A 12517-nucleotide genomic window follows, 5' to 3' on the forward strand; every position below is an offset into this window, starting at 1 on the left:
ATCTTAAGGTACTTTTATATGAAATAGTCAGTATGCCAAAGTTGCACGTTTAGGGGTGACCTGCCCTTGACCACTACAGGCATAAATCCTAAAATTGGGACTCACAATCCAAGAATAAATGTATATGTAATTTGTGTGATATTCCTAATTTCTCCCCTGTAGGTTTTAGACTGTTTTTCAATTTCATTAGCCGTGGAGAAGTGAATCTGTTTCCTCTAAACCTTTACCGACTGATTATTGCAGCAAATTTTTGCACTTTTGCCAAATCTGTAAGTGGAGAAAGAGTATCTTAGTGTAATTTTAATTTGGTATGTTTAGTTTTTTTCTTTTCCTATGTTGGGTTTATTTTTCTCTACTTTAAGTGAGTGTTCATATATTTTTACATAGTTGAGGAGCATTGACATTTCTTTTTTTTCTTGCAACTGTTTATTCATATATCTTGCTCCATTTTCTATCGAGCTATTGGACATTTGTCTCTGTACCTTTACGTATTCTTTGTATAAGAGGAGAATTAACCTTCTTTGATATAGTCTGACATTCGTATTTTAATTGTCCATGGTGTTCGTTGTCTCCCATTGTCTTTTAGATCTTTATGTAGTCAGATGTATGAATCCTTTTCCTTACAATCTTTCAAATGTTAGAAAGAGTTACCCCCCCCCATCAGGTTACAAAGGATTTGTCTGGGTTTCTTCTAGTATTTATGTGGATTGATTTTTAGTGTTTATATTTCTAATGTATTTAGCATGTGAATGGCATGAAGACGTGGGTGCAGTTTTGTCTTTTTCTGTGTGGTTTTGTAGTTATCCCAATGCTGGTTATTAGTCCATCTTTCTCCCCATTGCTGTGAGATTGTGCCTTATGGAAGATAAATGTAACACGATACAATTGAACTGGATACTCATGAATATAGTAGACCAATTTGGTCTATTTCTGAATTGTCTGTTTTTGTTTTCTGTTCTGTCTCTGTTCACACACATCCTACTGCCTTAATTATAGGGGCTAAAATATTTTACTATCTGGTAGAGCTGGCCCTCCCTCATTGTTCTTCTCTTTGTTGACTCTACAGGCTAATTTTCTTTCTTCATTCATCCAAATGAAATTTATAGTCAACTATTTTAGCTGCAGAGAAAAAATGGAGACAATTTTTTTTAAATTTATATTTCTATAAAATCACATTAAAGAGGTATGTATTAAAACAGTGTTGAATTTGGGCAAATGTCTGTTCTGCATCAAGGTATTTTTCTTCTTAAATCTACTAAATGGGATGTGTTGTAACAATCCATTTTCTCATATGAACCACCCTACTATTTCTGAAATAAATCACATTTAATTGTGGGGTATTACTTTTTAGTGTCTGACAATTTATTTGGGATTTTTGCATTAGTATTCACAAATGAGACATGTCTGTAGCTTTATTTATTGGTGAAATCTTTGTTAGCCTTTGGGATCAATATCATACTTATGTCGTAGAAAGAACTGGAAAGATTTCCTTCTGTTTTAAGTCATCAGGAATAGTTTAAGAAAGGTTAAGTGAGATCCCCATGAAACTATATGGACCTGGTACTCTTTTGTAGGGGAACTCTTTAACTACTTTGTTGTTTCTTCCATGGTGAGTGAATTGTTTCATCTTTCTGTCTTTATGGGACCTACATGGATAGTAGACTACTGCAGGATTTCAGGGAGGAACACATAGGTCATAAGAGCGAGGTGATGCTTTCCACTTACCTACTTTGACTCTTTTTCTTCTCCTTCTCTTTTTTACACCCCACAGCCACTGGTAGTGACATGGCAGACCCTAAGGACAACACTCTGAGGATTATTCTGGTGGGGAAAACTGGAAGTGGGAAGAGCGCAACGGCCAACACCATCCTGGGGAGTAGAGTCTTTGAGTCTAGAGTTGCTCCCCATGTTGTCTTCTCCAGATGTCAAAAAGCATCCAAGGAATGGAAGGGGAGGAAACTTGTTGTTGTTGACACCCCAGGGCTCTTTGACACCAAGGAGACCCTGTATACCACACGCGGGGAATTCAGCCAGTGTGTCCTCTATTCCTGTCCTGGGCCTCACGCCATCATCTTGGTCCTCCAGCTGGGCCGCTACACGGAGGAAGAGCAGAAGACCGTGGCATTGATCAAGACTGTCTTTGGGAAGCCAGCCTTGAAGCACATGATCGTGTTGCTAACTCGCAAAGATCACTTAGAGGAGAAGAGCCTGAGTGACTTCTTGGCAGATTCAGATGTGAAGCTAAGAAACATCATCAGCGAGTGTGGGAACCGCTACTGTGCCTTCAACAACAGAGCCTCAGGGGCGGAGAGGGAAGCTCAGGTGCAGGAGCTGGTGGAGCTGATAGAGGAGATGGTGCAGAGCAACGGAGGGGCTTACTTTACCGATGCCATTTATGAGGGCACAGAGAAGAGGCTGAAGCAACGGGAAGAAGACCTGAAGAAGATCTACACTGATCAATTAAATAATGAAATTAAACTAGTAGAAAAGGAATATGCTCATAAGTCACAGGTAGAACGGGAGGAAAAAATAAAATTGCTAAAGATGAAGTATGCTGAAAAAATAAAAAATATCAGGGAAGAAGCTGAGAAAGGATTATTTAGAGATGGTTCAAATGGGATTATGAGCGTGCTTTCAAAAATATGGCATATGTTTTGGTAGTAAAGACCATTTCGTTTTTTCTTCTGAATTTATGATGATTTGCGATAGTGGTAGATTGTAGTTTCCATAGATAGCTGTGACAGTAGCTTCTACTTATTCTTCCTATAATCTGACCCTGTTACTCCTGCCACTGACTTGCGGGGCCTGTGTCCTCTACCTTGGAACTGGGCAGATCTGGGACCGTTTCAATTAATAGCAGATGGTTGAAGCAACACCTTGTGACTCTAAGGTTACATATGGGCAATGCTTCCTTGCCCTGTTGGAGTTCTTGCCCTTGGAACGTGACTGTCATGTTGTGAGAAAGCCCAGGCTGCCTCTTGAGAGGCCCCCATGCAGAGGGCCTGAAGTCACTGGCCCACTTCCCAGCTCACCTTTCATTTGTGACTCAGACCAACTTGCCCACCATGCAAATGAGGCAACACAGAAGCTGGCCCTCCAGATTCCCCGCCATCTCAGGCCAAGTTGCAGAAAGCAAAGATGATCCTTTCCCACTGAGTCCTGACCAAATTGCAGCTTTAAGAGAACAAACAAATGATGGTTTTTGTTTTTAACCACTGAGCTTCAGAATGGTTTGTTATGCAGCGAGAACTAACCAGAATGAAGCCTCTTCCCAGCTCTCAGTCCCCACCGCCTCCCCTTGCCACCTGTCCCTCTTCACACAAAGTTGGCATAATCAGAGAATGGCATATAGAGTTCAAAGACTCAGGAAAATTCAAATCAGAAATCCTGCACATGTTAAGTGTCTGAACCACTGGTCACATTTGTCATTGCACAGCATGGCCACAAGTACTATGTTAAGGAGGTATCGGGTTTCTCTGGAAAGATTGTTCTGTGGTTCATGGAGATCTGAAAGTCACAGGATTCTCTTATTGTGTTTCTCTCTTTTCTTTTTTAGGGACCATCCTTACTTAAAATGTCTCCACTTGTATTTGAAAAATCCCATCTGGGCCACATAGTTTTCATTTGCCTCTGCAGAATCACACTTCACCCTAGCTCTTTGCCCCCTGAGGCTGATCTAGTTGCACTACATCGGTGGGATCTCTTGCTCTCTGACTTCTGCCTGGCTGGCCAATGGGAAATCCAAGTCAGAGGCCCTGTGGAAGTAGAAAAGCAAGGCTGGGGTATCCATTCTCCCACATCTATCTCTGCAGGGCCATCTCTGACTAACTGCAACCCTACGCCAAAGGTCACAGCTCCTCCCTTAGTGGCCTTTCTACCCAACTCTTCTTCTGAATTCCAGTGTTCGTTCACCCCTTCAGGTGGGATTTAATTTTCTTATCGATACTATCAACGTCCCTGTGGTTTCCAAATTCCCTGTGTCCACAGTGTGTAAGAGGCCCCTTCTCTACACTTTCTCCAAGTACCTAATGAGAGCAGACTATCTTTTTCCTGTGAGAATCTGATTGATAAATCTTATGGTACCCAGTTCTCCTTCAGAGCATCTTTATTGTTATTGATGGTTTTTCATTCCCTCTAGTGCTTGTTTCCTGACACCAGAAAAATCTCTCCTTACCCTTCCATGCTGTGACATTTGCAGTAAGTAGATGAAAGGTTCTGTCTTGCTAAAATAATAGAGAAACTTCAAACTTAGATGGGTGACTCTCAGTCACTCCCAAGGGTTGCAGACATCCAAAATCCAAATTTATTAGAATTTTTATTTGTCCTTTGTTTTGTCTGTGAACATGACTGAGAGTATTTACCATATCAGTGACTTTTCGGGAGATGGATTAGAGATTCAGTCTGGAAAATTTAAGATTCTAAATACACGCTCATTCTAAGATTCATCACAAGTATTCAGAATGCAGTAAAAACACGGAAGAAAAATCCTCTCATGAGAAAACATGTGTCAAATGACAAAGTGAGACCAAAGTACTCTTTGCCATCATGCACTTCTTATGTTCAAAAGTACTTCCTTGTAAGTGACTCATCTGTGTAATAGTATGTCTAGAGAGCAAAGCATTCCTGCCATGTCCTTTTTCATTTCAGAGTCGTTTAAAAGATATTTTCCCCCAGAGATATGCAGAAGCATTCTTAATACAATTAACCTGTGTTCAGACCATTTGAATGTGCAGCTTATGTAAGCTGATTCCTTTTCTCCCAACCTTAGATTCTTTTTTGGAAGGTAAGACATAACCAGAGAAACAACGAGTAAATCAAATAAATCATTATCTCTTCACTTGACAATCAAAATATTGCTCACTCACTTCTCTTAACATATTTTATATTCCAGTTTTCTCTGAATGTGGTTCTATTTCAGTGCTGAAGGCTGTGGAATTTCCAGCGTTTAATGTGTGCATGATCCCTTTTGTTGAAATATGTGATCGTCATGACTCATGATGGGGAATTTACATTAGGATTTATAGAGGACGACCTAAGGAAAGATTTAGCATGTGAAGTCTACTGTGAAGGATGTGTAGCATGTATCCATGTGGGTGATGGGTACGATGGTCATGCATCTATTCAGAAACAGGAAAGTTCAGGGTGACAGGTAAGATTTTCAGGGGAAGGATAGAGTCAGGAGCAACAGTGTTCAGTTAGGTTTGTGAAAAGTTCAAAATCAGATGTCAAAGTTAGGGTGAACGTAAAAGTAAAAGGGTCAGAAGGCTATATGAAAGGCTTGGGGTAACATAAATATCTCCCTTAATATCAGTTGAATCTTTACTAATTGCCAATACCCCGCAGTCCAAAGCTATATGCTAGAAGATCCACATAGGATGCCCAAAGGAGGAAGGAAGAACCAGTTTTGTGAGGTTTAGTCCTTCAACTAATTTGATAGATATTTGAAGGGGTCAAGAGGAAAGGACCTTTTCTGTTAGGTTTTAGCATGTAAGTAATCTCTACACCCAACATGGGGCTCCAGCTCATGACCATGAGATCAAGGGTCGCATGCTCTTCCAAATGATCCAGCCAGGCATCCCAAGAGGAAAGGGCTTTTTAAACGAGAACATTTAATTTATAGGGACAATGACAAATTAGTATTGGCCAATTCTTGGAGTTCATCTGTGGCAGAATCGTCTCCCCAGGGCAGAAGGTGGCCCAGGTGTAACCGTATGACTATATAAGGGAGGCCCCACAGGGAGTCGTCTCTGCTTGCCATGTCCAGAGAGATGAAGGTTCTCTCTCTCCTGAAACCTAGTGAGGTGGCCTCTGGAGTTTGATACTGCCAGAGGGGTGTGGGCGGTGTACATTAAGAGACATGCTGTGTGTCCTTTGGAGTTTGGCTTTGCTGCCTGGTGGTCATGGGATACATGAAGGCTGTTGCTTTGCTCTGTGGAGGGAGCAGAGTACACATGGTGGTGGAGGTCTTGGACGCAGTCAGAACTTTCACTAACACGGGGGCAAAAGTATGTGTTCTTCATATATCAAATGGGGCCACATGGGAGGGAGGCATCCAAAGCCAGTTTGAAGGGGACTTTCCCAGGGGCCCAGCAGGGATCCCAGCAGCTTGTATGTGCATCAGAGTTCTGGAAGTCCGGCACTAGGAACAGACGTTGAAGCAAGCGATGGGAGAGGGGAGAGTGGCCTTCTGTTGGGCTTATGATTTCAGATTCCCAGAGGAGACTCTGAAGGCTATTAACAGTGTTGCATGGGGAAAAGAGCCACTAAGAATGCTGCCACTGTCCCCCCACTAAGGCCAGACTACACTTGACTCATCTTCAGTGTTTCTGCCTCTTCTCCTCCAGCCCATGAAGAATCAGAGCCAAGGCAAGGACAGGAGGAGAATGGCAGGGTGGGAGAGCTCTAAGCAGCCCTGTCTACACTGCAGGTTCTTCTCTGGGAGCAGGCACATGCCAGGGATGCCAGGGACAGTAGAAGATTTACCCTTCAGCAATATTTTTTAAAAGTTTTTGTAAATATATATATATAGCTAACTTGACAATTTATTGTCAATTTATTGTCAATAAATTGTCAAGTTAGCTAACATACAGTGTATACAGTGTCCTCTTGGTTTTGGGGGCAGATTCCTATGATTCATCACTTACATACAGCATCCAGTGCTCATCCCAACAAGTGCCCTCCTCAATGCCTATCACCCATTTCCCCCCTCCCCCACCCCCCATCAACCCTCAGTTCGTTCTCTGTGTTTAAGAGTCTATTATGGTTTGCCTCCCTCTCTGATTGAAATTATTTCTTCCCTTCCCTTCCCCCATGGTCTTTTGTTAAGTTTCCTAAGCTCCACGTATGAGTGAAAACATATGACATCTGTCTTTCTCTGACTGACTTATTTCACTTAGCATAATACCCTCCAGTTCCATCCATGTTGTTGCAAAAGGCAGGATTTCATTCTTTCTCATTGCCAAGTAGTATTCCATTGTATATATAAACCACATCTTTATCCATTCTTCTGTTGATGGACATTTGGGCTCTTTCCATAATTTGGCTATTGTTGAAAGTGCTACTATAAATATTGGGGTACATGTTCCCCTGTGAATCAGCCCTCCTGTATCCTTTGGATAAATTCTTAGTAGTGCTATTGCTGGGTGGTAGGGATGTTCCATTTTAATTTTTTGAGGAACCTCCATAATGTTTTCCAGAGCGGCTGTACCAGTTTGCATTCCCACCAACAGTCAAGAGAGTTACCGTTTCTCCACATCCTCGCCAACATCTTTTGTTTCCTGAGTTGTTAATTTTAGCCACTCTGACTGGTGTAAGGTGGCATCCCAATGTGGTTTTGATTTGTATTTCCCTGATGATGAGTGACGTTGAACATCTTTGCATGTGTCTGTTGGACATTTGGATGTCTTTTTTGGAAAAGTGTCTATTCATGTTGTGTGCCCATTTCTTCACTGGGTTATTTGTTTTTTGGGTGTTGAGGTTGGTAAATTCTTTATAGATTTTGGATACTAACCCTGTATTTGATATGTCATTTTTAAATATCTTCTACCATTGCATTGGTTGCCTTTTTGTTTTGTTGATTGTTTCCTTTGCACTGCAGAATCTTTTTATCTTGATGAGGTCCCAAGAGTTCATTTTTTCTTTTATTTCCCTTGCCTTCGGAGATGGGTCGAGCAAGAAATTGCTGGGGCTCAGGTCAAAGAGGTTATTGCCTGTTTTCTCCTCTAGGGTTTTAATGGTTTTCTCTCTCACATTTAGGTCTTTCATCAATTTTGAGTTTAATTTTGTGTATGGTGTAAGAAAGTAGTCTGTTGCTTCATTATTGGTATATAGAAAGGCAACTGATTTCTGCACATTGGTTTTTTTTTTTTTTTTAATTTTTTTTTTCAACGTTTATTTATTTTTTGGGACAGAGAGAGACAGAGCATGAACGGGGGAGGGGCAGAGAGAGAGGGAGACACAGAATCGGAAACAGGCTCCAGGCTCCGAGCCATCAGCCCAGAGCCTGACGCGGGGCTCGAACTCACGGACCGTGAGATCGTGACCTGGCTGAAGTCGGACGCTTAACCGACTGCGCCACCCAGGCGCCCCTGCACATTGGTTTTGTATCCTGTGACTTTGCTGAATTCATGTATCAGTTCTAGAAGCTTTTTGGTCGAGTCCTTCAGGTTTTCCATGTCATCTGCAGAAAGTGAAAGTTTGACTTCTTTGCCAATTTGGATGCCTTTTATTTCATTTTGTTGTCTGCTTGCTGAGGCTAGGACTTCCAACATGATGTTAAACAACAGCCATGAGAGTGCACATCCCTGCCATGTTCCTCATGTTGGGGGAAAGGTCTTACTTTGTTTCCATGAGGATGGTATTAGCTGTGGGCTTTTAATACATGGCTCTTATGAAGTTAAGGTAGGTTCCTTCTATCCCGACTTTCTTGAGGGCTTTTATTAAGAAAGGATGCTATATGTTGTCAAATGCTTTTTCTGCATCTGTTGACAGGATCATATGGCTCGTATCCTTTCTTCTATTAATGTGATGTATCACATTAATTGATTTGAGAATATTGGACCAGCCATGCAGTCCAGAAATGAATCCCACTTAATCGTGAATAATTCTTTTGAGATACTGTTGAATTTGATTTGCTAGTATTTTGTTGGGAATTTTTGCATTTATGTTAACCAGGGATATTGGTCTGTAATTCTCCTTTTTAGTGGGGTCTCGGTATGGTTTGGGAATCAAGGTAATGGTGTCTTCACAGAATGAGCCCGGAAGCTTTCTTCCATGTCTATTTTTTGGAACACCTTGAGAGGGATAAGTATTAACTCTGTTTTAAATGTCTGGTAGAATTCCCCTAGGAAGCCATATGGCCCAGGACTCTTATCTGTTGTTAGATTTTTTTGATAACTGATTCAATTTCTTCACTGGTTATGGGTGTGTTCAAATTTTCTATTTCTTCCTGTTTGAGTTTTGGTAGCATGTGGGTGTCTAGAAATTTGTCCATTTCCTCTAGGTTGTCCAGTTTGTTGGCATGTAATTTTTCATAGCATTCCCTGATAATTGTATTTCTGTGATGTTGGTTGTGATCTGTCCACTTTTATTTGTGGTTTTTATCTATTTGGGTACTCTCTCTTTTCTTTTTGAGAAGCCCGACTAGGGGTTTATCAATTTTGTTTGTTTTTTCCAGAAAAGAATAAAACTAGTTATTAGATTCATTGATCTGTTCTATTGTATTTTTTTTGCGGGGGGGGGGTCTATATTTTTTATTTCTGCTCTAATCTTTATTATTTCTCTTCTTCTGCTGGTCTGCTGGCTTTGGGGTTTCTTTGCTGTTCTGCTTCTACTTCCTTTAGGTGTGCTATTAGATTTTGTATTTGGGATTTTTCTTATTTCTTGAGATAGGCCTGGATTGCAATGTATTTTCCTCTTAGAACTGCCTTTGCTGCATCCCAAAGGATTCGGACTGTCATGTTTTCATTTTCACTTGCTTACATACAGGTTTTAATTTTTTCTTTAAGTGTCTGGTTGACCCATTCATTCTTTAGTAGGATGTTCTTTAACCTCCATGCATTTGGAGGCTTTCCAAATTTTTTCTTGTGGTTGACTTCAAGTTTCATAGCATTGTTGTCTGAAAATATGCAGGGTATGATCTTGGTTCTTTTGTATTTGTTGAAGGCTGTTTTGTGACCTAGGATGTGATCTATTTTGGAGAATGTTCCATGTGCACTCGAAAAGAGTTCTGCTGCTTTTGGATGAAAAGTTCTGGATATATCTCTGAAGTCCATCTGGTCCACTGTATAACTCAAAGCCATTGTTTCTTCATTGATGTTTTTTTTTTGCCCAGACCATCAGTTCATTGTTGTAAGTGTAGAATTAAAGTTTCCTCCTATTACAGTATTTTTATCGATAAGATCACTTATGTTTGTGATTAACTGATTTACGTATTTGGGTACCATCAAGTTGGGAGCATAAGCATTTACAATTGTTAGCTCTTCTTGATGTATAGACCCTGTAATTATGATATATTGCCCTTCTTCATGTCTTGTTACAGCCTTTAGATTAAAATCTAGTTCATGTGATATAAGTATGGCTACCCCAGCTTTCTTTTGACTTCCAGTAGTATGATAGATGGTTCTCCATCCCCTCACTTTCAATCTGAAAGTGTCTCAGGTCTAAAATGGACCTCTGTAGACACCATATAGATGGATCTTGGTTTTTTTTTTTTTATCCATTCTGATATGTTATGTGTTTGATTGGGGCATTTAGTCCATTTACATTCAGAGTGATTATTGAAAGATATGGATTTAGTGTCATTGTGTTACCTGTAGGTTTCATGCTTGTGGTGATGTCTCTGGTCCTTTGTAGTCTTTGCAGCATTCCACTCACAGAGTCCCCCTAAGGATCTCTTGCAGAACTTGGTTAGTGTTCATGAATTCCTTCAGGTTTTGTTTGTCTGGGAAAGCCTTTATCTTTCCTTCTATCCTGAATGACAGCCTTGCTGGATAAAGGATTCTTGGCTGCATATTTTTCCTATTCAGCACATTGAATATTTCCTGCCACTCCCTTCTTGCCTGCCAAGTTTCTGTGGATAGGTGTGCTACTACCCTTATGTGTCTACTCTTGTAGGTTAAGGCCCGTTTGTCCCTGGATGCTTTCAGAATTTTCTCCTTATCTTTGTATTTTTCCAGTTTCACTATGATATTCTGTGGAGAAGATCTATTCTTGTTAAATCTGAAAGGAGTTCTCTTTGTCTCCTGGATTTGGATGTCCATTTCCTTCCCCAGATAAGGGAAGTTCACAGCTATAATTTGTTCAAGTAAACCTTCTTCCCTTTTTCTCTCTCTTTTCTTCTTCTTCTTCTGGAACTCTTATGATATGGATATTATTATGTTTCATTGAATCTCCTCGTTCTCTATTTCTCCCCTCTGGGTCTAGTATGTTCTTATCTCTCTTTTCCTTGGCTTCATCATTTTCCATAATTGTATCTTCTATTTCACTTAATCTACCCTTTGCCTCCTTCATCCTTGCTGTCACTGCATCTGGTTTATTTTGCACCTCATTTACAGCATCTCTTAATTCGTTGTGACTATTTCTTAGTTCCTTGATCTCTGTGGCAATAGATTGTCGTCTGTCTTCTATGCTTCTTTCAAGCCCAGTAATATGACTATCATTCTAAATTCTTGCTCAGTTATATTGCTTATATCTGTTTTGAGCAATTCTCTAGCTGTCATTTCCTCCTGGAATTTCTTTTGAGGAGAATTCTTCCGTTTCATCATTTTGCCTAGTTTTCTGTCCCTTATGTGTTTTAATAGCTTCTTATGGGTCTTGCTCCTGTGAAGACTATTATATTAAAACAGGGGGTCATAATGTTGTCCAGGGCCTGGCCCATCAAGAGGTATTTTTGGAGTGTGTTTTGTGCTCTCTGTTGTTGAGACTCTGATTACTTTATCTCCCTATTCCTAGTGGTGGTTTGGACCTTCCATCAGGAGTGCTTTGATTTGTTTGTTGAAGTATCCCTGGAAAAAAAAATTTGATGGGGGTGGTGGTGGTGTAAGAGTCCTTATCCCATACAAAGAGAGAAATGACAGGGGCAGGGAAAAGGAAAAGAAAAAAATTTACCAAACCGAGATCAGAGAAACTTTATGGCTTAGTCCATATATATATAGAGAGAGGAAAATAAAGGAGATACAGAAGAGGCATAAAGAGAATAGATTAAAAATGTCTGCTTAAACAAACCAACAACCAGAATAACCAGACTAGAGAAGGAAAGAAATAAGAGGAAGAAGAAGAAGAAGAAGAAGAAGAAGAAGAAGGAAGAAAGATGAAAGAAGAAGAAGAAGAAATATATATGTGTATATATACATAAAATAAAAATTGACCAAGAATCAAATCAGAGAATGCAAAACTACTGGACCAATATCTGATGGTGCCTTGTATCCAGTGCCTGTGCTGGTCTGGAGGAGGGACTGTCTGGTTCAGTCAGTGTTGAGTCTTGCTCTGTTAGACACACAGTTACCAGGTGCAGAGGGGCATGCTTTGGTGTGAGCAGGTCCACCTCCACTGTGGATCCATTGTCCGTTCCCTGAAGCCCCACTTTGCTGGTGATGGGGAGTAAAATGGTGACACCCCAGTCTCTCCTCCCCAGACCAGGCTTCCTAGACCACTCTGTTCAGGTCGTCCTCACAGTGCCCCGGGAGCATGCGTGGGCAGTCTGTTTCGCTCCAGGATCTAGGTTCTGCCAGGCAGTCGGCTGGGATTCAAACCCCAATGTCTTAAAGGATCCTGCTCCACGTGCCCCAGTTCTGGCGTACTGTCACTCCAGGGTATGGTCACAAAGGGCCTCTGGGTGGCGGGGGGGTCCTGCAGTGTCCTTTGTCCTTGGAATGGCTATTTGCCTTCTTCCCACAGCACTCAAGGGAGGGGATTGTTCTCTCCACCTGTGCCTGGGAGCTGGCTACAGAGCTTGGGCTGGCTCCCCTCCTCCCCAGGTACACAAAGAGGCCGGAGAAAGCCCTGCAGTTAAAAATTG

The 12517-nt window shown here is 41.1% G+C and overlaps 1 protein-coding gene across 8 annotated transcripts in view; it reads left to right on the plus strand.

Moving 5' to 3' along the window:
* LOC115509358 (GTPase IMAP family member 7-like) overlaps positions 1-12517 on the plus strand; it is a 146728-nt gene that overhangs the window by 43617 nt on the left and 90594 nt on the right. For 6 of the 8 annotated variants that reach the window (XM_030308758.1, XM_030308770.1, XM_030308762.1 and 3 more), the window contains one exon: positions 1772-3212. The exons of the other annotated variants lie outside the window; for them this stretch is intronic. In XM_030308758.1, coding sequence (XP_030164618.1) covers positions 1772-2661 — 890 coding nt within the window. In that variant the 3' untranslated portion in view covers positions 2662-3212. Of the gene's footprint in view, positions 1-1771; positions 3213-12517 lie in introns of those variants that run through there. 8 annotated transcript variants of the gene reach the window in all.

This window comes from Lynx canadensis, chromosome A2 (assembly GCF_007474595.2).
Source record: "Lynx canadensis isolate LIC74 chromosome A2, mLynCan4.pri.v2, whole genome shotgun sequence".
Taxonomy (NCBI): Eukaryota; Metazoa; Chordata; class Mammalia; order Carnivora; family Felidae; genus Lynx; species Lynx canadensis.